The following is a 27,544-nucleotide window of genomic DNA, read 5'->3' as shown; positions in this document are numbered from 1 at the left end:
ATGTGTTTGTTTGTTTTTTCTTCTACCTGCAGAAGATCATGAGGTAAAGATGAGCAGGCTGATGGAATTCAAAAACATCTACTCCCTGTAGGATTTCCATCTCTTTCTGTCTCCATCGCTCTCCCTGTTTGGTCGTCTCCCTGCTGAGTCAACGAGGCATCATCACCCTGAATCATATTTTCCATCTGTGAACTCTGCTCGTGGAATAATGAATCCCACAGATGTGTGCACACATGCACGTGCACTCATGTAAGCTTGTGTGTGTCCGCACAAACACACATCCAGATACCTAGAAACGTCTCACATAGAACGAATATAGGAGCAGACATGTTTACTCCGGAAAGCGGTGCAGCAACAGAGGCAGTGAAAGCAGGTGCTGCCCCGGCTCAGAGAACAGAACAGGAGGTAAGAGGATGAGGTAACATAGCTTGGCAAAGTCCAGCCTGACACTCTTGGACTGATGGAGGCACATTCTGTTCTGGGATCTCTCAAAGTATGTGACTCTGTCAGTCTTCCCCCATGTTTGTGGACAAAATTGTTTAAATAAAGGGCACGCTCGCCAATTCCAAAAGGGGAGACTGACCTAAGGTTGCATGACTGCTGTCGACAGACCTGCAGAAGGCAGACTGTGAGCACTTCATGCACTTACAGCTTTTGCTGCAATTTCTCCCATTTCTTTAAAAGTAACCAGACCAGAGAACGCAAAGGGCTTGTGCTTTATGCTCTAAGCCCTCGGCTGTTAGCGGCAACCTTAAAGGCCAGGCCATATCCTGCAATTGCAGCACTGCTCTTAAGCATGTGTTGGTCAGAGAATTACATGGGCTTAAAGTAAATGGATTTGCATGGAAGGGTGCACCGTAATGCAGAATGGAGAAGGTCGGGGACAAAGGGGCTGCAGGGGATATCAGGAGTGGGACTGGCACAGTAAAGTCGGGATATAGGTAAATAAGTGCAGGCTAATCCTACAGGCATGACTTTGCTGCATGATTAAGTCAAAAGTATAAGCTTTACTTTCCGATATAGTGAGGTAACAATTCACTAATGGCACCATACAGCATGTACATGGAAATAACATTCACATGTGCAGTGGAATAGGAAAGGCGAATTAATCCAGTTATCAGATCATCCTATTATTGTGCAGATTAGTTTACAGCACACACACACACACACACACACACACACACACAGCACTTCTGGGATTTGTAGTCCAGAATGATGCCTCGCAGGCTTTCCCCATAGCCAACACACGAACGCCTTCATGTATCAACGCTTTCCCTTATTCGACTCACTGTGGGTGCAATCAAAGCTGTGAGCTATTCATGACGTCCGAGGAGTCAGTGCGTCATGGCGAGTAGACCAACCCCCCCCCCCACACACCCCGTTGTGGGTAGGAATGATGGGAGACGTGACGCAGCGCCTGACACCTGCAAGTCGGAGCGGGGCCGGCCCTTGAAGGGCTTTGCACAGCTCAATTATAGTGTGACACACTCACCCCCCCCCCCCCCACCCACCCTCCTGTGATCGCCTTTCTTCCCTCCCGGTCGCCGGATACAGAGGATTATTTAAACCTCTAACCTCAGAAGAGCACTTCTCAGAAAGCACAACATTCATACAATTTAAAAGGGGGAAAAGGGTTTTCTTTCCTTTTTATTCTTTTTTTTCGCGCATTAAGGTGACCTGATACATCAGCGGGATATGACTGTGGATGGAGATGTGGATGGGTTTGTCTCTCAGAGGGAGGTGGTGTATAACGGCCTGCTGCCGTACTCCGTCCGGTTGGAGCGGGAGGCCACGGAGCTGCTGGCGGAGATCAAGGCGAACCTGTCCAGGGCTGTCCTCCTCAGGGAGCTGTGGCCCGGGGTCGCCTTCTGGTCCAGGAAGCTCTTCTCGTAAGTGTTGTCCTCCGGATGCAAACCACATCAAGTCAAACCTGTGTTTAATCCTTCATAATAATGGTTATCTAGCAGTTTTTAAGATGAAATATTTTTTAAATGTCTTTAAATAGACATTTTTCTAAGGAAGTGCAAATTTGGAAGAGACAAAATCACCCATCATTAAGAGTATAACCTTTAAAAATATTATTATTTGTCAAGTTATTTAGATTTCCATTTTGTATTTTCATATAGGTTGCCAAAGCTATAATGTTGACTTTAAAATCTAGCTAGCTAGTATAAGCTAGGGCTGAAAAGGGGTTTGTTCCAAAAATATCAGCATCCTAGAAATATTTAAATAGGGGAGATTTAAAAGGGAACAAGTTCATTGTGTAACTTTGAATTAAGACTGTGTCCACTTTGCACTCGAGGTTTCATGTTGAGACATTGGCCCGCTGAAGGTGTGCCCTTAAAGTGTTTACAGGATATGGGTCAGCTGCGGAAAGCCGGAAGTGATCTTCTTCTGCACCGGGGATGGTAACCTGACCCCCACTCTCCCCCCGCCCCCCTCAGGTTTCTGAAGCTGTACGGCCGCAGGTTCAGCAAGGAGGACCACATTCTCTTCATCAAGCTGCTCTATGAGTTGGTCACGCTGCCGAACCTGGAGCCTCACATGATGCAGAGCTACGCCAGGCTGCTCATTCAGCTTCTCAAGTGGGTGTGACACACACACACGCACACACACACACACACACACACACACACACACACACACACGCGCACACATACATACAGCAACAATGTGATGGAGCTGTGAGAGCTGCAGCGGCATCGCTGAGGTGAGGTGGTTGGTTCCAGCATCTGCAGCCTTTCTTTGGCCCTTGGTGTAACGAGATCAGAGAGCGCTGCGGTTGGTAAACACAATTGCGCTACATCGGTGTGGCCATGTCGAGTCCTGTGACGTGTTAAAGTGGATTTTTCACTTACGTCTGTGCTATTTGGATTCCTGCCATTTTGGAGCTGTGATCCAACCGGCAGACTTGAGAGAAGAAGTACAAAAAGTCAATTAGAAAACACTCAGGGAGAAAAGATAGCTGCATGAATAATATATATATATATTGTCATTCAAATAACTGCAAAAGGGGAATTCATGAGAAAAGAGAAAACAATTGAAAAAATCGTAAAACTCCCCCTAGAAATTGGCGACACTGACGTTTTGGAATAACTTAAGATGAAAATAATTTTGGCCCAATCAAGGTTTTATCTGTGTTAATGAAGTAAAAATGTATTTATTTGCGTTATATTTTTGGAGTGGTTATAAAAGATCACATGACAACCACATGGTGTAAAGTTGTTGGTGGGGGATAAAGAAAATACTGTCAGTAGCCAAAATACTGAATTACAGTTTACTGTTAATTCACAGTCCTTCTAAAGTAAAAGAAGAATAAAATCTGATGATCAATGCGGTGTAAGAAAAAAGAAAGAACTGAGTTCTTTTAAATTTGGTCTTTATTCATTTATTTTTTAATATTGGAACTTTTTAGCTCTTCATGCTTCAGACTATCAGAACTAACACACATGATTATAAAGGAAATTTTGTAAAGTAGAATGTATTTCTCTCTGACATTTATGGCAGTAAATGTTTTAAATAGCAGTACAAGACGGTACAATAATTACATTTGCTTAGTTACAGATACTAAATGATTTTCACATACATCTCATCATGTATCCGGGTCTTTTTCATTAGATGAAAATTGCGCTACAATTTGAAAAGTTCCCCAATTAGATCTTTTTCCATATAGCTGTTAGAATATTGAAGGAAGAGACTAAAAAAGTAACGCCAGACTTTGGAAACTGTTTTCTTTCTTCAGTTCATGGATTCTTTACCTTTATGTGGAGTTTATCCAATATACAATACACTACATCTACAACTACTGCAGATAAACTACTACTACGGGTAAACTACTGCATACAAAAAAATGTGAAAGTTTCCCTGGATAATTCATTATGTGCCCTGTTGTAAAGTTCTTGCGCAATTTAAAAATGTCGACACGGTGTTGGGAAAAAAAATCAAGACTCATAAGGTCACTGCACTGCATCATGTGTCTGAAGTCCGAGTCTACACCTGTGAAATGTCTGCGGCTGTCAGTCCAACGGTGCTTTACTGAATACAAAGAACCACAGCGCAGCGTTTGCTGACACGTCTGGAAGTTGGCACTCGTCATTTTGAGCACAGCCGGCAGGGTAGTGACTCATTTTCCCTTGAATACAAAGTCCTGTTAGACACTCTGTAATTTCTCACTCCCAAACATCATCATTAACATCACATTCTCTTGACTTGTTGTTCTTTTAAAAGGTTAAAAGATCAAAAGATTTGGACTAAAGCTTCAACGCCCTCATAAAAAAACAGGCGAGAGTCAATAATCGGTTTCTTTTTCAAACAGGAAGAAGGAACTGCTGTCAAGGGATGACCTACAGTTGCCATGGCGACCGCTTTATGATCTGTACGAGAGGGTCATCTACTCCAAAACGGAGCACCTTGGACTCATCTGGTTTCCCAAGTATGGTGTTGTACTTTTACATTGACCTATAGGGAGTTGTTGGAAATGTACGACTATAAAAAATACCCTTTCATGCCAAGTTATTTATTTAAGAATTACTGCCAACTAAAAAGAACTTTTTGGAATAGGAAAAAGTTGCCAAGCAGCAAGCTGACTTAAGAAAGCAAATAGGCTTGTCATTCACACGACTATAGCTCGAATACAACTGTGACCCAAACTCTGAACCCGGAAGTTAACTTTTTTCCTGTCCTGGAAAGTCGTGGCAGACAAATTCAATGATTTTGTAAAAAAAGTGAGAGTGAAAAGGCTTACAGGCAGGAATAGAACGTCCAAACAAAAGCAACTGATAATCCACAGGTAATAAAACAGGTTGCTTGGCCCATTGGCAGGTCTGTAGAGAGCCAGGCTAAACAAACACTATTACTAGGAAGGGCTCATAATACTTTCCTTCATTATCACAGTGCACTGTCAAATAGTACTAAAAGAATTACAGAAAATGAACTCTGAACAGTTCCAGGGGAGTGTCTCAGATACATTAAATAGTGTATATGTATGTATGTATGTATGTATAGATATAGTCAATTATCCAGCAACAAAACTGTTATATGAGATGGTTTCCATCTTTTCTCTGTTTTATATTGCTTTTTATCTCAATCTATTATTTTGAGAATGAGCTTCATAAAAAAACAAGACATTTTTAGATTGCATTGGGCTTTCAGTGACTAAAAGAATAATTACAAAGCGACGAAATAAGATGCAGCCTGAACGTAGATTTCTTTCTGTATCCTCAGGACATATGTTTAGTAACTGCAGAATTCCTTCACAAACTCCCACACCTCCTTTCTCTGCTTGTTTGCAGCTCAGTGGACCATGTTTTGAAGGCTTTGATCAAAAGCTGCAGACTGTAAGTTGCATCCTCTGTGATCATTTGTCATTTGTGCACCGGATAATGTGTTGCTTTGATCTCCAGTTGAGCCGTGTGCGTTAGATCAATGAGCGCGTTTGTATCTACACTCAGTCTTGCCTTGTCTGCACCTATTTGTGCCTGTGTCTTTGTTGCACGCCTTCTTGGGCATTTCACAGGTATTTCCCGCCGTCGTCCACCAGGGAGATGCTGGATGAGTGGCGCCCCCTGATGTGCGTGTTTGACATAATCATGCAGAAGGCCGTCAGCAACATGGAGCTGTTCCTGCCCACCATCATGCCGCCGGAGGAACACGACCAGGGCTTCCAGTAAGTGGGCCCACTTCAGTGGCTCTGCTTAGGCACTTATATTATACACATAATGATGTAATGATAATTATACACAAGTACAAGTTTTTAAAAGACCCCTTGTTTATTTATCCAACAATCTCTGCCAGCAGGAAAAGAAGATTGAATATGTGGCTTTTTTTGGTCGTTTTTGGTCTTGAGATGGAAACTAGTCATTAATCCTGATACTTTCCCGTGTTTTGGTTTGATCTTATGAACATTTTTCATTAATCACTACATCTCCAGGCTCTGTTAGCATGTACACCTTTGCACCTCTGGGGTTTTAATGAATATTGTTCTTCTTGCAATAGCAGCGCTTTCTCCTCCTTGTTTTTGCTAAATATTTTGTTGCCTTGGAAATCATTTGCTCCTCTCCCTCCTGCCTCCACATGGTGGCGTTCCAGCTTACCGATCCTCTTTGCTGCATTGCTTTCTTCAGTGTATTCTCTCTTTCACGTGCTATTTTTCTGGATTTAGTCGTGGGTGCATTCACATTTTCCGTGTAGTTTCGACAGTACATCGTCTTTAATACTCGATTTTTCCGTTTCAGTTTTCAGAGTTCATATTAAGGGGAATTGGGGATGTATGAGGGGGATTCAGCTTGAGGTGTGGGTGTCAGTGGGTTTGAATACAAATATGTTTTCATTTGTGTTTCAGGTTGTGGTTTGATGAATTAATCACTCTCTGGGTGTCAGTGCAAAATCAGCCAAGCTGGGAGGGGGTGAGACACAAACACACACACACACACTTTTTGGGGACATTGCATGGACATGTATCTATTTCCTGTAGACTCCACACCCTAATCCTGGTCCTTGTCCTAACTTAAAGATAAACTCAACCGTACACAAACCACCCCTCCCCCCATTTTGTCCCCAAACTGTTGTTATATAAACAGATTTATGTCCTCACAAGCTGGGTGAAGATGCCCAAGACCATACGAACACTGAAAAAGATCATCTCTGATACTTCATTGTTCACTATATTTAGACTTAAAGTCTATCTGCCACAGCAGTAATGAATTAAGTTGCCATCGAGGAAAAAAATCCATCTTTCAAAGCTGTATAAACCTTCAACAGTAAGTGATTGTTTCAAAAAAATAAAAAAAAAATATTTTTAAATGATTGAGCCATGAATTACGCAATTTTCCAATTCCCCAGTAATGGATGCGGATATGTGGGATGACACACATTTCCTGAACATGATTGAAATGTTATTGAAGCATTGACAGTTTCCACTCGGTATGAAGCAATTATTTTCCCCCCCGTGCCTCCGCTCTGCTGTCACGCAGCCTCCTGGCCTGCGCACACGTCCTCTCTTCTCGAGAATCTCGTCTCATTCTCAAATGCTAAATTTGCTATACTCAATGTAATGAATGGCAGCCTTCACTGCTGGGTAGGTTCCCTTTTACTCAAAGTGATTGTTGTCTTCGCAGCCATTGGTGAACCTGTTTGCTCGCCTCGCCAATGATGACATCGGCTACGTGGACTGGACCCCCTATATTCCTACAGTGAGTCCTCACTGCCAGTAGATGTGTTTCTTTAGGGACATAATATTGTAAAATGATTTAGGTGGAGGCTTTTGGCCTCTCCCTGTACTGTAAAATACTTTGTCTTCATTTATTATTATTCAATTGTGTAAGTTAAAAAACCCGACTTCTACTTTAATGCAGATCTTCACCAGGATCCTGCGCAGTCTAAACATTCCAGTGGGGGTCAGTCACATGGTGGCACCGCGCTATCTCACCAACTCCTATGACATCGGACACATGGTGTTGTGGATCACAGCTCTTCTGGTACTTGCACACCATTTCTTATATATATATATATATATGTATGTGTGTGTATGTATTTGCTACTTAATTATGGGGAATACCTGATGCAAACCTGTGCAGGGGGGACCAGGAAACCTAGCACAGAAGGAGCTGACCTGCCTCTTCAACAGCATTGCGTCCTTCTACCACCCCTCCAATCATGGTCGCTGGCAAGTAAGCCCTCTCTCACTCACACAGGCACGCTACACGCGCCTTTTCAGCCGCCGGCTGTCACACTTCTTTGATTTATATCCTGCCTTTCAGGGCTTTGCTGGCTCTCTTCGCACCGACAACACAATAATCAAACGCACAACTGCCGGAGGAAAAAAAAAAGCAGTATCACAAATCTGTTTCCGTGTGAATGTGTGTCTTGGTGATAACGCTGGTGTTGAATGTGTGCGTGTGTGTGTGTGTTTGTGTTTGCCTGTAGTCCCGACTGATGCGCCTGCTTCAGCGGCTCCCCGCGAGCGTTGTGCGCCGTGTGCATCGGGAACGTCATGCGGCCCCCAGCTGGATCACGCTGGTCCCTGAGGGCCAAAGGCTGACCGATGGAGACTTGCAGGAGTTCACCCGTAGCCTGACCGGTGCCGCCCTGCTGGCCATGTTCAGGTATTGCACTTTGGTAGACAAAACAATGACCATGACCTCACCTCTTATGTGTGTAATGTTCCATTTTTACACTAAAGTTTCTATTTCTTTAAGGAGGATTACACATATACATGCATGGCCATACAGCCATTTGAATACATATATGATAGGTACTATACGTAGTTCTGTCCTTGCACACACATGAGCACAAATTCAAAAAAATTGACATGAATGTTGAGCTTGTCTTGTTTGAACAAAGTATAGAGATTCACTGCAAACAAAACAGTGAGCATTATTCAGCTAAATATGTATTAAAGCACATGTACAAATTAGTAGGAAGATAAAAACACATTAAGAAGACATAACAGGCAATTGCATCAAGGACATTGAGCAAGCAAATACGAATGTAACATTGTGGAAAATGATTAGTGAAAACGTGACCTCACAATACCAAACCAACACGGATATCCAAAATAGATAGAAAACGCCTGTCTGCATGAGTTGGTTTTAACATGACATTTAAAAATTGTCAACCTCGTGCTGCAGCGAGTGGGAAGTCTGATAGAAAGTATTTCTACTGCGGCAGGAATAGACACAATAGGTGTCATGTGGAGGTAGGTGTGATTGTTGCGCAATAACAGCGGGTGGTCTTGTGAATGCAAATTTAATGACCAAACTTTCAACGGATCTTGGTGGTTTGATTGGTTTCCAAATGAATACAGCTTGCAAAACCCACACAGTTTTTTTTTAACAGCATGTAAATGACACAATCAGTTAGATGCTTCATGTCTGGGTAAAGACTTCAACAGAATTCCATTAAAACAATGATTGAAATAAATAAAAAACCTTACATTTTGACCTCCATATGAGTGTTCACTGGGCAGTTGCCATGTAAACTCACCGTTTGAATCAGTCCCAGTCAGTTATATAAACCTGCTGTGTCTTGCGAGAGAGCGCCGCCACGAGGCCTGAGCGGCAGCGCGCCTATAATCCGCACAAAGACAAGTCGTTTGCCGTTAACCTTCCTACATGCTTGTGTGTCAATGGGTCCTCGTTCTCATCTGTCCTCTTGTGGTGGTGTGCAGTAAAACCGGCAGTACGGATGCAGCCTACGCTCTTCAGAACCTGGCTCTCCTCACACCAGATCTCGTCATACCACCTGTACTTGAGAAGTAAGTGTTTGTTACTCATATCTGCCGTGGGCCGTCGCAACGTTTAGACCAAAAGAAATGCAACACTGTGAACTAGTTGTGCTTTCTTAGTTTCGGGGGATATTTGTTCTTTAGGTTGTGGTTTTCAGTTAGATGTTTGTTAGAACTTTTATTTAAGCCTCCATTTGTTTATTTTGGCAAATTACCCACGTTTAAATGATGAAAAATGACCTATTAGCGGTTTCCTTTTTTTAAATCCCCATGAATACGAAAAAATGTGTTCAACCTGCATGCGTGTTTATCGTTTTGAGAACACCGACATACTTTTGTGCTTTTTCATCCCATTTTCTTTTCAACTTTCCTTGAATCTTGCGCGTACACCAGGACCTACGCAGCGATGGAGACCTTGACGGAGCCGCACACCCTCACCGCCACCCTCAGTTGCATGATCGGCATGGCTCGCAGCCTGGTTTCCCTCAACAACCATTACCCGGAGGGCCGCGGCCATGTGCTCCCACTGCTCATGGGCTCTCTGCCGGGGATTGATCCCAACGACTTTAGCAAGTCCATGGTGAGCAACGGATGTGAAGATTATTAATGAAGAAGAATTGCCAGACAAGAAGAGAATGCAGCTTTTCGCTGATTAAATTCCCCACCCGTGTACTCTGCTCGACGTCGTTAATAAATCCTAAAAGTGCAGTGAATATCTCAGTTTGAAGAACTCGGCAATTACCGAGGGCCGGTCCTCAGTTTCCGCTTGGATTGTAAAAATGGATTGGCTTCCTTTCTTAGTGAGCTCATTGCAACATTAATCCATCACACCAGAATGAATTCAAACATTTGAAAAAGTTACTCGGTTGACATCTGGTTGGTTATTTAAATCGGGGCCTTGATCGCGTCAGATGAATTGATGATCCGTGTCCCTATTGTGTGGTTCCGTCCAGATAACGTTCCAGTTCATCGCCACTTTCACCACTCTGGTGCCTTTAGCGGATTGTTCGTCGGCTCCTTCTCAACACGAGGATCTCACAGAGGTACCGTTAAGAATTCAGTCCTTAAATAGGTTAAAATTGGAGGTTTATTGTGTTATGTTAGCTGTTTTTCCCTGCATTGTAATTTCGTCTCCTCCATTTCTCGACACAAGAGCATATTTACTCAAAATGCTGAAATAAAAAGCAAATTCACTAACTAACCATTTACATTTCTACCTTTTCAGATGGAGAAAACTCTGTGTTTTGCGTCAGCTGAGTTTGAGGACTTCGTTCTCCAGTTTCTGGACAGGTTGAGACGAATCAACAATTCAAACTGTCACTTAGTGAGGCCTTGTTGTCAATGCCAGAGTCTGAATGTTTCTCTCTCTCTCCGCTTGAAATGCACTGCTGCCATCACTTGCGCTGCTGGCCACGTATAACACCCTCCTTTTTTTTTCTCACCATAAGGCTGTTGACATTTTCATCGCTGACAAGTGTGTGCTTGTGTATGCAGGTGTTTTGCTCTGATAGACAGCAGCACCCTGGAACAGACGAGAGACGAGATGGAGACGGATACGCAGACTCATCTGGAGAGCCTGGTGGAGTTGGGCCTGTCCTCCACTGTTAGCACCATCCTGACACAATGCTCCGGGGAAATATACAAGGTAGCACACGCGCACACGTGCTCTTTTTAAATGTATATATTTACTATTTAAAAATGCAATCCTTTAGATACTTTTCATACAGATAGCAAACCTAAGGGCGCTGCAACCTAGTTTCTAAAAGCTTCTCATCAAGAGTGATGAGAAGAGATTTCAATTAATTGAAATTGAATTGAATTGTCTGTGCCTTATGCCGGTTAAAGATGGCCCGGTTGCAAAGATGATGTCACTTGCACTGTGCACCAATAAGGATTTAGCAACGCAACAATCCAAATGTTATGACGGCTTTGGGGTTATATAGTTATGTCGCCACTCAAAGTTAAACCACACCCTCAAAATCCTGATTGATTATTAAAGCTGAGTTTTAGAGTTTGATAATTGCTTATTTTATTAACAAGGGCTTTGAATGTAGCCTACATATCCATTCATAACACAAAGGTAACCATCACAATAATTAAGCTTGTGCATTTTGTTCAACACAGCGTATTAAGAAAAACCCCGTCACTAATCAAAACACAAGAATAAAATCTGCAATCACTCTCAGCGCCATGAAAGATTCTTTTTACTCACCGAAGTAGTTTTAAAACTAAAAGCTAATAACTCCATGCTATTAAGGACGTATGATGCAGTTTTGTTCAGTCAAACGTTGTGCTTTGTGTGAGACATTTTGCCACTCTGCTAGGTGGCGTTGCAGAAGGTGTATAACTTTGCCACCTCCAATATCTTTGAGACGTGTGTGTCAGGCAGGATGGTGGCGGACATGTGCAGAGCTGCAGCGAAGGTATGTCCTCCTCAGCTTGTTATCTTTGACTCGTTCCCCACCGTACTCTAAAGTAGATTTTTGATTTGTTTCACATTTTGAAAATACAACTTTATGAGGTCATGTTTGATGCAGAAATAAATGTCACTCAACCTCTTTGTGTCGTAGTTACATTCTCATTTATTTGTTGCTTTATTTACGTGTTATCTAAATGTGTGTGTGTCTGTGTGTGTTTACAGTGCCATCCCGCTGAGTCTCTCCGTCTGTTTGTCCCTCACTGCTGCGGCGCCATTTTCCAAATTACTGACAGTCAGTACCACACTGTGTGTGTAGAGTAGAGCTGTTGTGTGTTTGCACGGAGACCGTAGATGACTCCTCACATGTGATGAGTACATTCAGACGTTTGTTCACTGCTAAACTAAATAAATAACACACTATGAGCGCAGCCATGCACCGTGCTTAACAACAGCTGGTTGTGGAGTGAAATACAAATAGGATATGCTCACAATTACATTGGCAACGGGTCTGATGTTCACCATCTCAGCTTAGTGTTTTATCTTGCTGACATTCGCTGAATAGCAATAAACAAAGTAAAACGAGACTTCTAGGAATGGGAAAAAAAGATTGGGCTTTTTGACATTTGTCATGTGGCTCTTGAGTCATGTGGCTTTAGAGTGGCTTTAAAGGGAAAGTCGAGGGGTCATCAAAATGAACACAGTTCATCCAGAGGAACATGAATGTGACTGGAACACATTTCATAAAGATCTATCCAGTAGTTGTTGAGATATTTTGGTCAGGACTAAAGAGGCATAACTAAAGCCCGAGAAAAAAACATCAGCAAAAGGACCTCAGTCTTTCAAGGGAGCAACATGGTACATTATTCATCATATATATTTTGTGTGTGTGTGTGTGTGTGTGTGTGTGTGTGTGTGTGTGTGTGTGTGTGTGTGTGTGTGTGTGTGTGTGTGTGTGTGTGTGTGTGTGTGTGTGTGTGTGTGTGTGTGTGTGTGTGTGTAGATGAGGAGCTGCAGTGCGAAGACGGGCTGGATAAGGAACTGTTGTGGAATCTCCAGCTGCTCTCCGAGGTGAGACGAGGATTTATCACGTCTCAAGGGCTTCAGCATTCAAAGAAATATGAATCCTGCTCAATTTATTTTAACGTGTCGGTCTCTTCAAATGTTATTTAGTCTGAAAATGATTTAAATGTCTGCCAGAGGGTTCTGCGTATCGTCCTCATTCCTTTACAGAGCAATTTGTTTTAACAACATTTTGGAGCCGTGTGTCATTAAGTCACGTCTACTAAAGTGTTTTGTCTATTTTTCCTTGATTCAAGGTTTCATCAAGTGTTTCTACAGAACTCCAGAATGTATGACACACTTAAAAGGAGTGGAACAGAGAGACATTTTAACCTGCGTCTACGATTGCAACATTGTAGTGAAAGAAGAAAAGGATGAAAATGCAATTTTTTGCAGCGTGCACAGTCATAAATATCAAGGAGCTTTGTCGTTAACCAGAACATATTGATACCCTTTCTGTTTTGTTTTATTACTCCTAGGAGTTTAATGCGTGTGCGAGCGAGCCAGATGCTGTGATTTACTGCAGCACCTCAATATTTAAGACACAACTCTCCATTGAATTTGTGTGCATGTGTGTGTGGGTGTGCATGTACTTCTGTGTGTGTGTGTGTTGCTTTCAGGTAACCCGTGTGGATGGTGAACAGCTGTTAAAATACCAGGGGGACTTGGAACGGATCCTGTGCGTGTGTGTGCGTCTGCGCTGCAAACGGGCGTACACACTCGCCTGCAGTCTGCTGGAGCACACACTCCGGTCGCTGTCCCTGATCTATCCCACCGAGTACCGCAGCACCTCTGGGGGTTTCGATACTGACCTCCCGATATGGGTAAACACAACTTCTGCAGTGCTGCACAGGGGAAGATTACCGTCTCACCATTATTTAATGTTACTAAAGTAAAACCCAGTCCCTCGACTCTTAACTGCATGATTCTATGACCGTGGCCTATTGACTGACCTCCTAAAGTGCAAATTGGCTCTTATCGTGGGTATTACAGAACCTATTTGGGGACTCCAACAATGGGATTTACTTGGAAAACACAACATTTCTGTAGTTGTAAATAGTAAAAATGCCTTCATTCCCCAGGGCCACATTTAAATAGTTGTATTTTCTTTGTGTTGACTTTATGTTGCACCATTCTCCTTTGATAGTTGGACTCATTCTTTTTCCTGCTTTCTAACATTAACCACCATATGCTAATGGTTATACCATTCCATTCATACCAGACCAAGTGAGGGGAATGTAAATATTCTTTAGAACAAACGTCCTAAATCCGGCTTTGAAAAGGTTGTACAACGTGCCTTTGCGGCTGCTAAATGCGTGTTCAAAGAGGATTGTGGCAGGAGGAGAGAAACTGATCAGCGTGTCCAGCAGTATTTCTCTCAATAATATTGTGCCGTATTTTTGTCCATGAGTGTAGGGGGAGTGTGTTTTGATGTTGAGGAGGCAGTAATAAAAGCTATCTTTCTCTGCTACTTAAAAAAAGACCTCTTTATCTGCAGCTCACGGTCACTGATTAATGTTACTGATGACTCTTAGTTGGATTCAACTGGTGCCTGTTAAGTGTTTTAATCCTCAACATATGCTTCCAGTACCAGCAGATGACACATATCCGGGCTGGTTTGCTTGCCAGCTGTTTCAGTGGAAACATACCATTTCTGTACAACTTTCTGGGAAAGCCTCTCTCTCTGTCTCCAGGACTGGGGCAGAGCTGGAGATGTGGCAGACTTGGGTGTGTGTTGGCACGTACCTGATCGGGAAGAGGAAAACTTTGTTTTCCAGCTGTTGTCCCGCCTCCTGCACCCTGAGCTGCACCGAATCAGGGGCCACGTCTCTGGAGATCAGCCAATGGGCAGGTGTGCAGTTGTTTTTCTTAGCCTTAGATTTATGGACGTCATCAGTCTCGCGCACAAACAAAACAAACAACCCCGTAGCCTTTCATTGCTGATAAATGAGAATCGTCTGGATCCCGAAAAAGCGAACCTGAACATTAAACATCTGTTTTTAATACTCGTCTGGATGAAGCCTAATCAAGAACACAGAGCGTTGAAAATTTGGATTCGGCTGCTGAGACGTGTTAAAACGCCATTGTAAAATTGCCAAGTACGGCTATGAAAGGACTGTAACGAGTGATGTGCTTCACAGGGAGGAGCTGTTGCAGAGTCTTGCTATTGTGCAGCACTGCCTTCTCGGTGCTGGATCCATGCTGCCCCCTCTGGATGGGCCGCACGTATCTGACCTGTGAGCCCTGCAGCTGCACACTCATATCAAAGTACGGGTTTTCCTGCAGTCTCTTAAGAGTTTATTTTCTTCCTTGCATGTTGTTTCTCCTCAGAGTGCCATCCATGATCAATCTGGGGGAGATCAACCTGCATATAGGTGTCGACTACGGTAAGAAAATGCAAATAAGTGGCTCCGCACAACGCAAGATGCACTGCATGTTGCGCGCCGAACGGTTTCATAGGGCGATGAGGCCGCTCATCATGCATTCCGTGTCCATACTCCCCTGCAGATGATTCACGGGAGAACTACAGAGAGTCCATCTGCCAAACCATGAGACTGCTGCTACGTGAGTGAAAAACTTTGATGCCACCACACTCCAGCTCTAAACCCCTCGCTTTTATTTGGGGAACAATAAATCAACGTGTACCACCATGCAGATCACATCTTGGATCACTCGGAAGATGACACAAAGTCGCTCTTCGTCATTATTACGGTGATCCTGCTACTATACACGTGTCAGATGTCACATTTCTGCGCAGCGTCGGACCCGCAAAGGTCTCACTGCGTCGCTTTCCCACCCGTCTCACTACAGATCATCGGTGACCTCATGTTTTTCCGCGGCACTCACAAGAAGGAGTTTGACTCGCGGTGGAAAAGCTACACGCTTGTCAAGAAGTCCATGGAAAACAGGGTGAGTCGGAGAGGAGCACTGAGGCCGCCGTTGTCAGCTTCCATGAGTCACCGGCAGGGTGATTGAACGTATGTCTCCTTTCATTCTGCAGCTCCATGGGAAAAAGCAGCACATCAGAGCACTGCTCATCGACCGGGTGCTGCTCCAGCATGAGGTCAGTTACTTCTGCTTCGTGCAGGGTCGCAGGGAGAAGCACATGCACCTGTGTGGGTGTTTTTTTTTTTGTTTTAATAAACTATTTTAACGTTGAATTTCTCTGTGAATAGATGAGGAAGCTGGTGGTTGAAGGCAGTGAATACAAAGTGGTTCATCAGGAGCTGCTGTGTGACCTGCTGCTGCTTTCTACCAGCACTTACAGCCAGGTAAAAACCGAAACACATTATCAAGAATAATTCAACCCAATAGTTCCCCTTTTACCTGGCGTGTAAGCATAGATATATGCATGCATTTACATGAACGCATGTGTGTGGTTGTGTGTGTGTTTGCAGGTTCGTAGCAGGGCCCAGCATGTGCTGACGACCGCAGTGGGAACTTTTAGCTTCTCCTACAGGGACCTGGTTCCCCGAATCCTGCAACTGCTCTCGCCACAACACACCACTGGGACGCAACAGCAGTTTAAGGTATCACACACACACACGTACACAAAGACACACTCACAGAACGTGGTGACAAGCACAGTTGGCAGGGACTTGCTCACAATGGTCACTGTCCGTGGTGCTGAATCTTGAGATTAGTCCCAAGCTGCATTTAATGGCTACATTTGTTCTGTGGCGTTCAGCATTGATTTTTGAAGTTTTACTGCTTGTTTTTTAGGCACACAAACTGTGCCCCATCCTGCATTGTTGCGCTTTTCTCTCCTCAGTTTGTTGACTGTCCCCAGGGCTAGACTGAGATGGTGATAGGATGGGGTGCTTTTACTATCAAAGCACCAAAAGTCCTCGTTTGAAACCAGGCAAAAAACATCAGTATTCTCTTTTAACACTCCAAATGCTGTTCTTGTAAATATTAATTGGGAATATTAGTTGTGTATATTTTAAGGGATATTGGAGTATGTTCATCATTTGTAATAAAGGTTCGTATTACTATTAGATATAATGCTTACTTCATACCATATTGATGCAAAAACGCTAAGGCCAAAGCTTATAGATCGACAGTCAACATTTAAAGAACCAGGGCAGCATTGCTCATGTGTCTCAGTATTTGTCAATGTACAATGCTTGATCCTACGGATTGACATTAAAAACAATGACGTGAATGCCTGATTTCCACGCCGGCGGAATGTATATAATTTTACCATCGTAAGCATTGCGATCGTTCAAGGGTCTTTACCTTGTGTGGGTTTCAGGGTGCTCTGTACTGCCTGCTGGGTCTGCTCAGCGGTCCCTATCCAGCCAGTGCAAGGGACTGGGACTGTGTCGGGGAGATGTGGCCTGCTCTGGTCCGATGTGGCCTGTCCCCATCCTTGACCTTGGAGGACCCATCCATCGGCGGGCTGCTCGACGACGTCACGGACCGCATCCACCGCCAGCACGACACCATAGGGATCTATTTCACCGTGAGCCACCTGTCCGTTAGACGTCATTGCACTACTCATCATTTGTTTGTTCGTCTTAATTGGTCTCCTTTCTTCCCTTCCACCTGTAGGTGTCGGAGTCATGTGTGGAGATAGCCAATCAAATCATGCAGACTAAAAATCCCAGGCCTTGTTTAGAGGCGGCGTCCATAGAGGAGCTGAAAGAAGGGCTTCAACGTGAACGAATCAGAAACGTTGTTGCTCCAAGGTAGGAGAACTGGGCTTTTTGTATTTGTACATTGGTAAATTGTCCTCAATGATACAGAATAGAGCATCCTGAAGAATTTGTACTACTGTTTGTATCATTTGTAGTCATAGGAGAAGCACCACTTACAGACGCATCTTTGTCTTTTGTACAGGAAATATGAGAAGCTGGTCAATGATCTCTTGGACTGCCTTGAAGACAGTAACTTGTAGGTTTTCCCTCCCCCTCCGTTTTACTGTAGTACTGTAGATGCCCTCGCTGTATGAATGTTCATAAAATGAAGGTCAGAATGCATTGTGCAAGTTAATTATTAGATTCTGCATTTGAAAGCGCTTTAAGTATCAACAGTCAGTAGCAGTACATCTTCTGAAAAATATCAAGATTTTGTAGCTAAGACATTTAGTTAAAGATTGCATGCAGAATTACTTCTCTGTTCTGTGGTTCAGGACCTGGAAGTTTGAGTACATGGCCACAGACTTGTTGGCCCTCCAGCTGAGAGAAGATCACCCTCTTCCCCCCGACGCTGTCCTCTTCTTCACGCAGGGCCTCATACATGACTCCATCTGCGTACGCAAGGTGTGCAGCTGCGTGTGTGCTGTGTGTCTGTATGGAGATGGGCCGACTAAAAGCTTTTCTTTCGTGGTTCAATCACATTTAAGCTCACAAGAAATCGGCATACTTTACCATTTTAAACAGCAGAGAAATGCTGGATGTGAGCAACTTTAGAGATGTCCCTTCCAGTTAAACTTGGAGATCTTTCTTGAGCTGCCACTACTGTTTTATTTTATGTTTTTCCCAGCTGTGAGAGGGGCGAGGTTGAAGGTCGAATTGTATTTGTTTAGTGTACAGATACAAAAGAGAAAGTCACAAAAGTCCACAGTAAAATGAATAGTAGCATCAGTATGTGACAAATATCAGTGTCATTGAATAACATCAAACCGAGCCTTGATAGTACTTTACCAGGACGTGCTGCGTTTGTGCTTGGTTCTACTCTACCACTCCATATTCTTTATCTCTCGTAGGTGGCAATTTCAGCAATGGCCGGTATCCTGAAACAGCTAAAGCGACCAAGAAAGAAAGTTGCTGTGAAGCCGTCAGATATCAGTGAGTTTGAACACAAAACTAAAATAATGTATTTACCAAATCCTGTTGTGAGGTCTTTTCCAATACAGCACTTTGAGCACTCAAAAACACTAAACTGAAAAAACGACAAATTAAAAACTGACAAATGACAAATGACAACTGACGAAACAACACCATGAATACAAGATTGGATTAGATTAAATGTTTCCCTCTTTCATTTCTTTCATCTAGAAAACAGGGCAACTTTACAACAGTGGACAGTCACCACAAACTCTCACTGACATATGTCGTTTCTTGTGTTTGCATGTGTGTTTAGGTGGCATAGAGGACCCGGGGAGTTTCTGCGTCGGGGACCGCGAGGGGAACCGCTGGCTGCAGTACGACAGCAACAGCCTCCCTGTGAGTGAGCAGCAGTGGGATTCTCAGCCGTTTGTGGAGAAGACTCACTGTGGCTACTACTCGTGGCCGAGGTAAGGAGAGTGGGTCCGTGTTGGGGCGGTGGGTTTAGCAGGAGACGCTGAGGAACTGCTTGGTTGGATGGATCTAAATAGCCGATTGACTGGTTGATTTGATGCTCGGCTTTGTGGCTGACTTAATGTCTGACTGACTGCTGGTTGACTGATCAGGGTGGCCGGATAACTAGCGGGTTGTTGAGCTGACTTCCTGTCAGGGCCTGGCCTAGATAAGGCTCGCTGAACGACTCACTGCCTGGCCTAGATAGAGGAATTGATGTATAGATGAAGGGCTGGCTTGCTGACTAACAGACTTTGTAGTTGTTCATTTATCCTGGCTGCTTATTTAAAGACAGGACGTGTCCTTCCATAATTCTGTCTGTAAATCACCGCAGCTCCTCCTTTGTCTCTCGTTCCCTTCAGGGAGATGATGATCCATGCAGCTTCGGAGAGGCCGAAAGATGAGCTGTCGTACGAAGAGATGACCGAGGTGCTCGAATTGTAAATCGCATACAAAATCTCAGTAAACTTCTCAGTAAACAGTAACTATTATTACATTCGGTGTTTTTCTTGTGTGTGTCGTTCAGGGCGAGAAGATCATCTTTGAATACTTCTCGGACCCAGAGTTTATTGAGCGGCTTATAGGATTCCTCTCTCTGGAGGATCGGAAAGGAAACGACAGCTTTAATCCCCGACGCTACTGTCTCTTTAAGGTGCAATTTAAACTCTGTGCCTCGGGTCGATCTGGCAGACCTTTTTACGAAGAAATGACACAGCATACCACCGCTAGCTGAGGCTGAATTGAACTCAGCACAGCTGGAACTCCTGTCGTCATACGCTGAGATTCATTGTTCTCCGTCAGGCAGCTGACAGTTCACTTGCGTCAGACGAATGACTGCAAACAAAAAAAAAAGAAAAAGAAATAGGGTTTGGTTCCTCCAAAATTGAACGAACCATCACGCTCGTGTTTGATTGACAGGGGCTGTTTTGTAACTATGGCGACGTGTTCCTGCCACTGCTGTGGCCTCACCTAGAGCAGCTTGCCAGCGACCCCCATGAGAGCTCCCAGCGCTGTGTGAGTGAGATTACTGCAGGACTAATCAGAGGCAGCAAACTCTGGAGTTTCAGCAAGGTACTGGGTACACACACACACACACACACACACAGGGACAAATAACCCTTGCTGCACTATTTTTTGATAAGAAAAGTCAATATTAATAAAAACTTTCATCATTGTGTGTGCACGCTCAGGTGGAAGGGCTATGGCAGCTTTTGTGCCCTTTGATCAGGACGGCATTAACCAACATCACTGTGGAAACCTACACCGACTGGGGCACCTGCATTGCCACTGCCTGTGTGAGTGTCCCACGTGCATACAAATACCCGGCGCGCAACACGGCTCGGGGCTCAAGAAGGAAAGCTAAGCGTCTCCATGTGTTACATTATCCTTGTTAAATAATGTTGAAGAACAGATTTGCAACCTGCTAAACGGCAGCACGTCTGTAGTTTTCAGTAGCTCGGTGGGCGTATAAATGTGGCCCAACCTAAAATAATATTCCCAGAAATAAGCCTAGTTTGTAATGTTGCCGTACAACAGGAGGGCCGGGACCCCAGGAAACTCCACTGGCTGTTTGAGCTGCTGATGGAGAGCCCGCTGAGCGGAGAGAGCGGCTCGTTCAGGGATGCCAGGTGTGTGTGTGTGTGCGTGTGCGTGTGTGTGCGTTTGTGTGCTTGCGAATGGCTTTACGCTCAGAATTTGTGTTTATGTCATCTCCAGTATTTCTGAGGTTTCCGATTTCAGGCTGCAGTAGTAACCCGAGCTGACGTATGCTGACCTGACGTACTGCAATAACACGCCAATGCCCCACTGCCCCCCCCTCTCTCTCTCTTCGTCTCTGTCAGCTTGCTGTATGTGCTGCAGGGAGGTCTGGCCCAGCAGCAGTGGAGAGTCGCTGAACTGCTGCACAGGCTGCTGACTTACCTGGAGCCCAAACTCACCCACGTGTACAAGAATGTCAGGGAGCGCATCGGAAGGTAACCCGGCATTATCTCCCCCCGGGTGACGTAATCAAGGTTATACAGGTTAATCTAATTACTACCTGCGGCGCGCTGTCTGGGCTGTTCCATTCTAAAGCCTCTTTATTTATCAAGTGTTCCTGTTCTATTCCTTTTCTTTGCTGTCCTCACTAACCTCACCCCCCCCACCGCCTCGTCTCTCCAGCGTCCTGACCTATATCTTCATGATAGACGTGGCCCTGCCCCACACCCGGCCCACCTCCTCCCCCCACGTGGCGGAGTTTGTCACTCGGGTCCTAGAGCGGCTGAAGCCCCTGACGACGGAGCCGGAGATCCACAACCACGTCCACGAGGAGAACTCGCAGGGGACGGACGAGCGCACCCAGGCTGTCAAACTGCTGAAGACGGGTCAGAATGTGGATGCGAGCGTGTAATGCGTGTGGTGGATGGACAGAAAGGGACTGTGGGAAAACAAACGATGAAGCAGACAAACCGAAGGCAGATGCAACGATCCGAAAACTGTGATTTCACCTTTAAGATCTTTACTTTAAAAGGTGGAGGTGTGGAATAAGGAGTATTTCATGGGCGGTGTTGAAGCTTTTCAAAAGAAAGTGAAGGAAAGGAGTCTAATTCATTATTTGGGAGGGTGACGTGAGATAATGCAGTCATTTCTCTTGTTGATTTGGCTTTACTTTCAAATACAGTCTCCAATAATAATAATAATAATGAAAAGAAATGATTGTTTAAGCAATCTTTTTTTTGTTGTATTTAATTAAATGGCCCTATCAGCTATCTATAAAACAAAGCATCATTAGCTATGCAGAAAATATACTTTTCAGTTTCCCCTTACATTTGTGCCTCGGCACAAATATCCCATTTACAAAATTCAATACATAAAATCCAAACTACATGCATGGTCTGATACCACTTATTGAAGACAGTTTTTCAACATTTCTATTTTGAGTAAGATTTGCTCCAAAAATATAAATGAAGGTTAACGAAAGGCATTTCATTTTAATGTTATTTTACTACTAAAGGCCAATCAGATTCTGAAAGATAAAATAATATTCCAAAAGAAAATTTACTGTAGTTTTGCAGCGCATATTTCATTTGATTTTTTTATTTCTTATTCTACTTAATTAGCCCCGTCTTCAGTTTTTTCGCGGTGGTTTTCCCGTTTAACAACAGGACTGGATTTAGATGACTTGTTGTTGTGCATTGTTGCTCTTTCAGTTTGTGTTGCTTTTCTAGTCTCCATTATACAGATAAATATGCTGTTAGGAAATTATCCAAATAATTAGACACCAAATCATGATAGATTGTGTTTTATTACCGGAGCGATGCAGTGAGGTCACGGTGCCAAGTCAATTCTTTTCTATTTGGCAGCGGTCCAAAATATCTTCCGTGTGTGTTTGTCTCTGTCTGTGTGTCATTTGCAGTGTTGAAATGGTTGATGGCGAGCGCGGGGCGGACCTTTACCACCCCTGTTCAGCAGCAACTACAGCTCCTGCCTCTACTCTTCAAAGTAAAAACCACACACACACACACACACACACACACACACACACACACAGACACAGGTTCCTGCACAGCATTATTACCCACTCAATCTTACTTGCCCATTAAACTCAATTTCTCTCTTCATTTACTCAAAACGGTGCGTCGCTGTGTGTCTTCCTATCTCTCTGCATCTCCCTCGCTCTTTTTCTCTCTCCCTGCAGATTGCCCCGGTGGAGATTGATGAGAGCTATGATGAGATGAAGCAGGACGCTCGCACGTGTCTCTCTCTCATGTCCCAGGGCCTGCTGTATCCTGAGCAAATCCCTTTGGTTCTGGCAGCGCTGGAAGAGGTAACGTGCACGTACTGAAATACGCACACACACACAGACACACACTTCCCAACCTGCTTGCTGCCAGTGTTCAGAGCCTAATTCTGCCCGAGGCGTTGTTAGTCTAAAAACAACCTGTGCTATTTTATTTTGCTTACTTTGTAATGCATGCAGTTTTTCTCCCCAATGCGAGTGCCACCCCTGTTATCTTGTTGCAATCTCATGTTGCGTGCACAAATTATTGAAAGGGATAGGTTGACACTTAGGGAAAGACTTGCATAGTGTGAGCGGAGGCCGGTTTATACTACAATCGTACCTGTTCGCCAAATACGAAAGATAGAGAGCAGATGGTTAACTTAGCTTAGCATGAATAATGGATGAAATGACTCTTGGCGACCTATTTTTGGCTTTCATGTACGCCTTGTCGCTGTTAATATTTTTTTTCATACAACCCCACAACCTGTGAACCTGTGTCCTGTGTCCACACCATAGCAATCTGATTGCACCATGAAACTTCTCGTCTTTCTTTATCCTCACCACTCTTTCTGTCTCCTTTCCCTCTAGATGGCAGGCAGCAGATCATGGCATGCACGCTACTCAGTGCTGACCTACCTCCAGATCATGGTTTTCTACAACTTGTTCACCTTGCTCAGTTTGCCTGCCGAGGTGCTCGCCGTCCGAAAGCTGGTGATGCAGCTGCTGCTTGACGAACAGCTCGAGGTAATATATGCCGCAAAGAGGTGGTTTATAAGTGCTGTTAGTCCCTCTGCGAGGTGTAATTGTCACCGCATTAAAAATGGTCATTTATTGTGCCCCCGTTTCTCCTCACTACATCTTAATCCCTCTTTTCTACTGACAGTTATTGCTTGGAAAATAACTCTATACCTCTCTGCTCTGCTCCTTATTTATTTTCCTGTTTTGGTGCTTTTTTTCTTCATCCCAGGTATCAGGGATGTTGATAGAGCAGTATTGCCGCCTTGCACTCCCTTGCAGCTAGTTGTTATTTAAGGAATGTTAAAATAACACCATAAATCAATCGAATGCCCCAAATATAATTTGTCAAAGCACATATATTTTGACTATAAACCAACCGTTAAATCCATTAATTTAATGCAGTGAAATCACTGCATTATAATACAGTCATAATACAGTCTCCAATAGGGAGTTTCATCTTTTGTTGCGCATTAAATGTCCCACTTGTCTTAACGAAGGCTTTTAAAACCTCCTCTGTCTCTTTTTCATTGATCGGGTTGTACAGGTTAAAATCGATGACCATTAAGCTTTACCCGGGTTGTCTAACGTGCAAAAACAGTTGCTTCTCTCAATGTTTTGTAAGCTGTGTGACGCTGGTCAACCTCTTTGTATCGTTGTCTATTTCAATGCATAAACCGTCTCTCAGTGCTTATTCATAATTTATGCAAAGTTATGCAGGAAAGCAGTGATGTTCGGCAAGTTAATTTCACCCCGGCTCAACTCAGCATTCCTCCCTCCCCCTCCTCCTCATCGCTCCCCCTCCTCTCCCTCCTCCTCCTCTGCTCATCTCTGTCCCGTGTATCTCGCTTTCCGCCCGATTTCCTTGCGCTCTCTTCTTGCCAACTGCCTTGTGCTTTCTTTTCTTTTGTCGGTGCTGAACTTCACAAGTTTGTTTTTTCTCTTTTTCTCTCTCTTTATATCGCCCCCTCCCAACACTTCCCCCTCCCCTCTCTACCTGTAGGTGAGGGACATGGCAGGCACCACCCTCAGTGGTTTATTGCAGTGCCAGTTCTTCCCTCTGGACCCCAGTCTGCAGACACAGCTCCAGACGCTGAGTCAGACTCGCCTCCCCAAGGCAAGAGGAGAGCTGGGCTCCACAGGTACACACACACACGCACAAAAACACACACACACACACACACACACACACACACACACACACACATGTATGTGCACATCACAATCATACAGTGAGGCAATCACAGTAATACTTGCCCTATTACCCTTTCTTATCCCAGAGGAATTGGGAACCTTGAAATTCAACGATTCATTTTAGCTCCCTATTTGTGCGTGTGTGTGTGTGTGTGTGTGTTCTTAGACCTACTGCGGTGCCATGCCGGCGTGCTCGGCCTCAGTGCGTGCATCTTATCGAGCCCCTACGATGTCCCAGACTGGATGCCTCAGATACTGATGGACCTGAGCAACCATCTCAACGACCCACAGCCTATAGAGGTAAACACACACACACACACGCACACACACACACTTGCATACAAACATCGAGCTCGATACAGTGTGAACTGAAAGAATACAATTTCATTGTCCAATTGAGGAGAAAATTGTGTCTTTGGCCTTACTTCAGGCATGAAGAAGACGTACAATGTAATCTGTAACACAGAGTTTGAATAATACAACACTGATGGGGAGCCAGAGATGATCATTTACTTGCAAAATGAAAGAGGTAAAAAGGGAAACACAAAGGAATGCGGTAAAGGATTAGAATTGTGAGTAGGTGAATTAACGAGGCTGTCGCGTAATCTTCTGAAAAGAGTAATTGTTCAAAATAACAATGAGGAAGACTTTTTGCAGAGTAATACGCATATAGTATCTTCGCCTGGAAAAGTAACTAATCTAATCTGTAGTCTCGGTTTTGGTTGTGAGGCCACAGACATTCTCTGCCTTTCTCCCTTCCTTCGCTAAATTTTTTGCTTCAAGGGCACAATTGATTAATTAATGAAACATTAAGTACATTTAATCCCTGTTTTTGTATCCTCGTTGAACCATGCTTACGTTTCCCACCAAACTCGTTTCACTTTAAATAATTCCTTTGTTTTCGTATTTCAGTTCTTTCATGTGGCATTCGGACATCAATAAATGATCACCTCATTAGTGTTTAATACATGTAAACAAATGCTGGAAACATTATCAGCGTGTGTTAGTTTCTACCCTGCGTCACAGTTTATTTCCCCGGATCAGCGCCGTGGTTTCTCTGCTTGGGAACAGGAACTATTTACTTTGCAAGTCATTGCTCTGCCTTGTTCTAGTTCCACTGGTAAACGTGAGGCCGGCCCTCGTTGTTCCGACTCAAGTGGTCCTTATCAAAGGCTGTTTTCAGTGGTGAGCTTTTTTTTTTGACCGTGAATAACAAAAGCAACAGGAACAACAGCCTCTTGATTGCACAAGTTTGCCGCATTGTTTCATGTTTTTACTGCAGCGATTACAGGTCTCCATGGCAAAAGAGCTCCACTCGATTCACTTAAATCTTCCTTATCTGGTGGTCAGTGTTCATATGAGAACATAATTGGGATTTTTTTTACTTAAAAATAAAATACACTGATGCACAAACAATCAAAAGTTCATTGTGTTAATTTTGATGCCTTTAAATTTGTCTAAAAAAGAAGGCAGGGCAGAAATTTAAACTACTTTTTACTTTTAAATGAATCAATACTAATGCAATAAATGTTGTTCAATTATTATAAATAGTAACTAAAGTTGTCAAATGCAGTAAAACATGCAATTGTCCCTCTGATCTAACTATAAATATGTACACGTCTTGTAAGCCTATGTAAGATTGGCATAAACGTGTTGTTCCCTCACAGTAATTCTTTTGTTTTCCTCCGGCGTCAGTGATGATGATGGTGTTTTGTTGTTCCAAGATGACGGTGAAGAAGACCCTGTCGGAGTTCAGGCGTACTCATCACGATAACTGGCAGGAGCATCGGCAGAGCTTCACCGACGACCAGCTGCTCGTACTCACGGACCTGCTGGTGTCGCCCTGTTACTACGCCTAGAGAGCTCCACTCACGGGCCGTTCTGTAAGAAGCAACGGCGCTGTGGTCCTTTGTGCAACGCGTTGAAGTAGTAGTGCAATGGTATCTGTTTAAAATATTTAACTCACTTGGTGCGTTCATTTTGTCTCGCCAAGCAGCTGAGCAGCCCCAAAGGTGGCCACTTTACTTTCAAGATGATCCCCCTTGATGTGTGTCTTTTGCTGCTGTTGTAGAATACACTCATTTGCCAGAAAACTCTGTATATCTTCACACCACTGTTCTTATTATGGTTTATTCCTTTTATTTATTTCAAAAAGTTAGTTAAGAATATTAAAAAGTTAGAACGGTCGATTACCAAAAACAACAAAAACATATATGATGGCACCAAATACTAGTGTTTCAACAGTTCTAATGTACCCCAACACTTACAAATAATATTGCAATGTTTATAATACTGCATAATATATAGAAATTATTGACAAACATCATGGAATTGATGCATAAACATCTGTACAAAGGCTAATGACATGTTGTAGTATACAACATATTCATGTAATATACAGCTCGTGTTGTATTGTACAATAACTGTGATTTGTTTTCCTGGTAAATAAATTCACTGCATCATTTGTAAAAGGAGATATATTTTATTTCAGAGAGGAAGAATAAGTGTGATATGTTCGATCATTATTTCATATCACATCGACAAAGGTCCAACATTGCAGAGAATCTTATTTTTGTGCAGACAGTTTTTAGTTATGTCGTACAGATGCTGCTATAACCACAGCCAAGAAACACGTGTGTGTGTGTGTGTGTGTGAGTGTGTGTGAGAGAGAGTGTTAAAGAGAGACTGGGTCACAGAGAGCTGTCGCCCACGCATGCAGTGCAGCTGTCTTTGACATGTTCACTGCGCAAAGACGTACTCTGGCCAAATGAGAAGAATTATAACTTAACTACAATCTATAATGAAGAGGGTGGACTCGTGTGACTGTACACCACGTGTGATCTAGTTAGTATGATCCCTAACCCCTTCCC

The 27,544-nt window shown here is 43.7% G+C and overlaps 1 protein-coding gene across 2 annotated transcripts; it reads left to right on the top strand.

The window, feature by feature from the left end:
* The first annotated feature begins 1,463 nt into the window (after positions 1 to 1,463).
* Positions 1,464 to 27,145, top strand: psme4b (proteasome activator subunit 4b). 2 transcript variants are annotated; one of them, XM_078103370.1, is made up of 47 exons: positions 1,464 to 1,889; positions 2,445 to 2,585; positions 4,316 to 4,432; positions 5,292 to 5,336; positions 5,516 to 5,665; positions 6,341 to 6,404; positions 7,116 to 7,190; positions 7,353 to 7,475; positions 7,575 to 7,667; positions 7,924 to 8,102; positions 9,167 to 9,253; positions 9,617 to 9,803; positions 10,177 to 10,266; positions 10,449 to 10,513; positions 10,718 to 10,868; positions 11,548 to 11,646; positions 11,865 to 11,934; positions 12,643 to 12,710; positions 13,322 to 13,525; positions 14,396 to 14,553; positions 14,843 to 14,938; positions 15,033 to 15,088; positions 15,210 to 15,266; positions 15,358 to 15,413; positions 15,513 to 15,611; positions 15,703 to 15,765; positions 15,878 to 15,973; positions 16,100 to 16,231; positions 16,957 to 17,166; positions 17,256 to 17,392; positions 17,544 to 17,597; positions 17,836 to 17,965; positions 18,412 to 18,493; positions 18,789 to 18,942; positions 19,348 to 19,414; positions 19,512 to 19,637; positions 19,904 to 20,056; positions 20,176 to 20,280; positions 20,522 to 20,613; positions 20,827 to 20,958; positions 21,146 to 21,348; positions 22,380 to 22,465; positions 22,662 to 22,790; positions 23,334 to 23,489; positions 24,484 to 24,622; positions 24,841 to 24,974; positions 26,370 to 27,145. In XM_078103370.1, exons 1-47 carry the CDS (start codon positions 1,696 to 1,698, stop codon positions 26,370 to 26,372), a joined length of 5,307 nt encoding a protein of 1,768 aa, XP_077959496.1. In that variant the 5' UTR covers positions 1,464 to 1,695; the 3' UTR covers positions 26,373 to 27,145. The 2 variants fall into 2 exon arrangements, with proteins under 2 accessions (XP_077959496.1, XP_040032277.2); XM_040176343.2 differs by having other exon boundaries at positions 1,533 to 1,889; positions 26,399 to 27,145.
* Positions 27,146 to 27,544: the final 399 nt, after the last annotated feature.

Source organism: Gasterosteus aculeatus, chromosome 5, assembly GCF_964276395.1.
Source record: "Gasterosteus aculeatus chromosome 5, fGasAcu3.hap1.1, whole genome shotgun sequence".
In the NCBI taxonomy this organism is placed as follows: domain Eukaryota; kingdom Metazoa; phylum Chordata; class Actinopteri; order Perciformes; family Gasterosteidae; genus Gasterosteus; species Gasterosteus aculeatus.
This window is presented reverse-complemented; position numbering and strand designations above follow the sequence as displayed.

Bases quoted from the DNA above. Each gene is read 5' to 3' on its own strand.
- psme4b (XM_040176343.2), top strand. From the start codon at position 1,696: ATGACTGTGGATGGAGATGTGGATGGGTTTGTCTCTCAGAGGGAGGTG. The intron at 4,433-5,291 runs GTATGGTGTTGT...GCTTGTTTGCAG, and splicing joins GGACTCATCTGGTTTCCCAA to CTCAGTGGACCATGTTTTGA. The intron at 19,638-19,903 runs GTGCAATTTAAA...TTTGATTGACAG, and splicing joins GACGCTACTGTCTCTTTAAG to GGGCTGTTTTGTAACTATGG.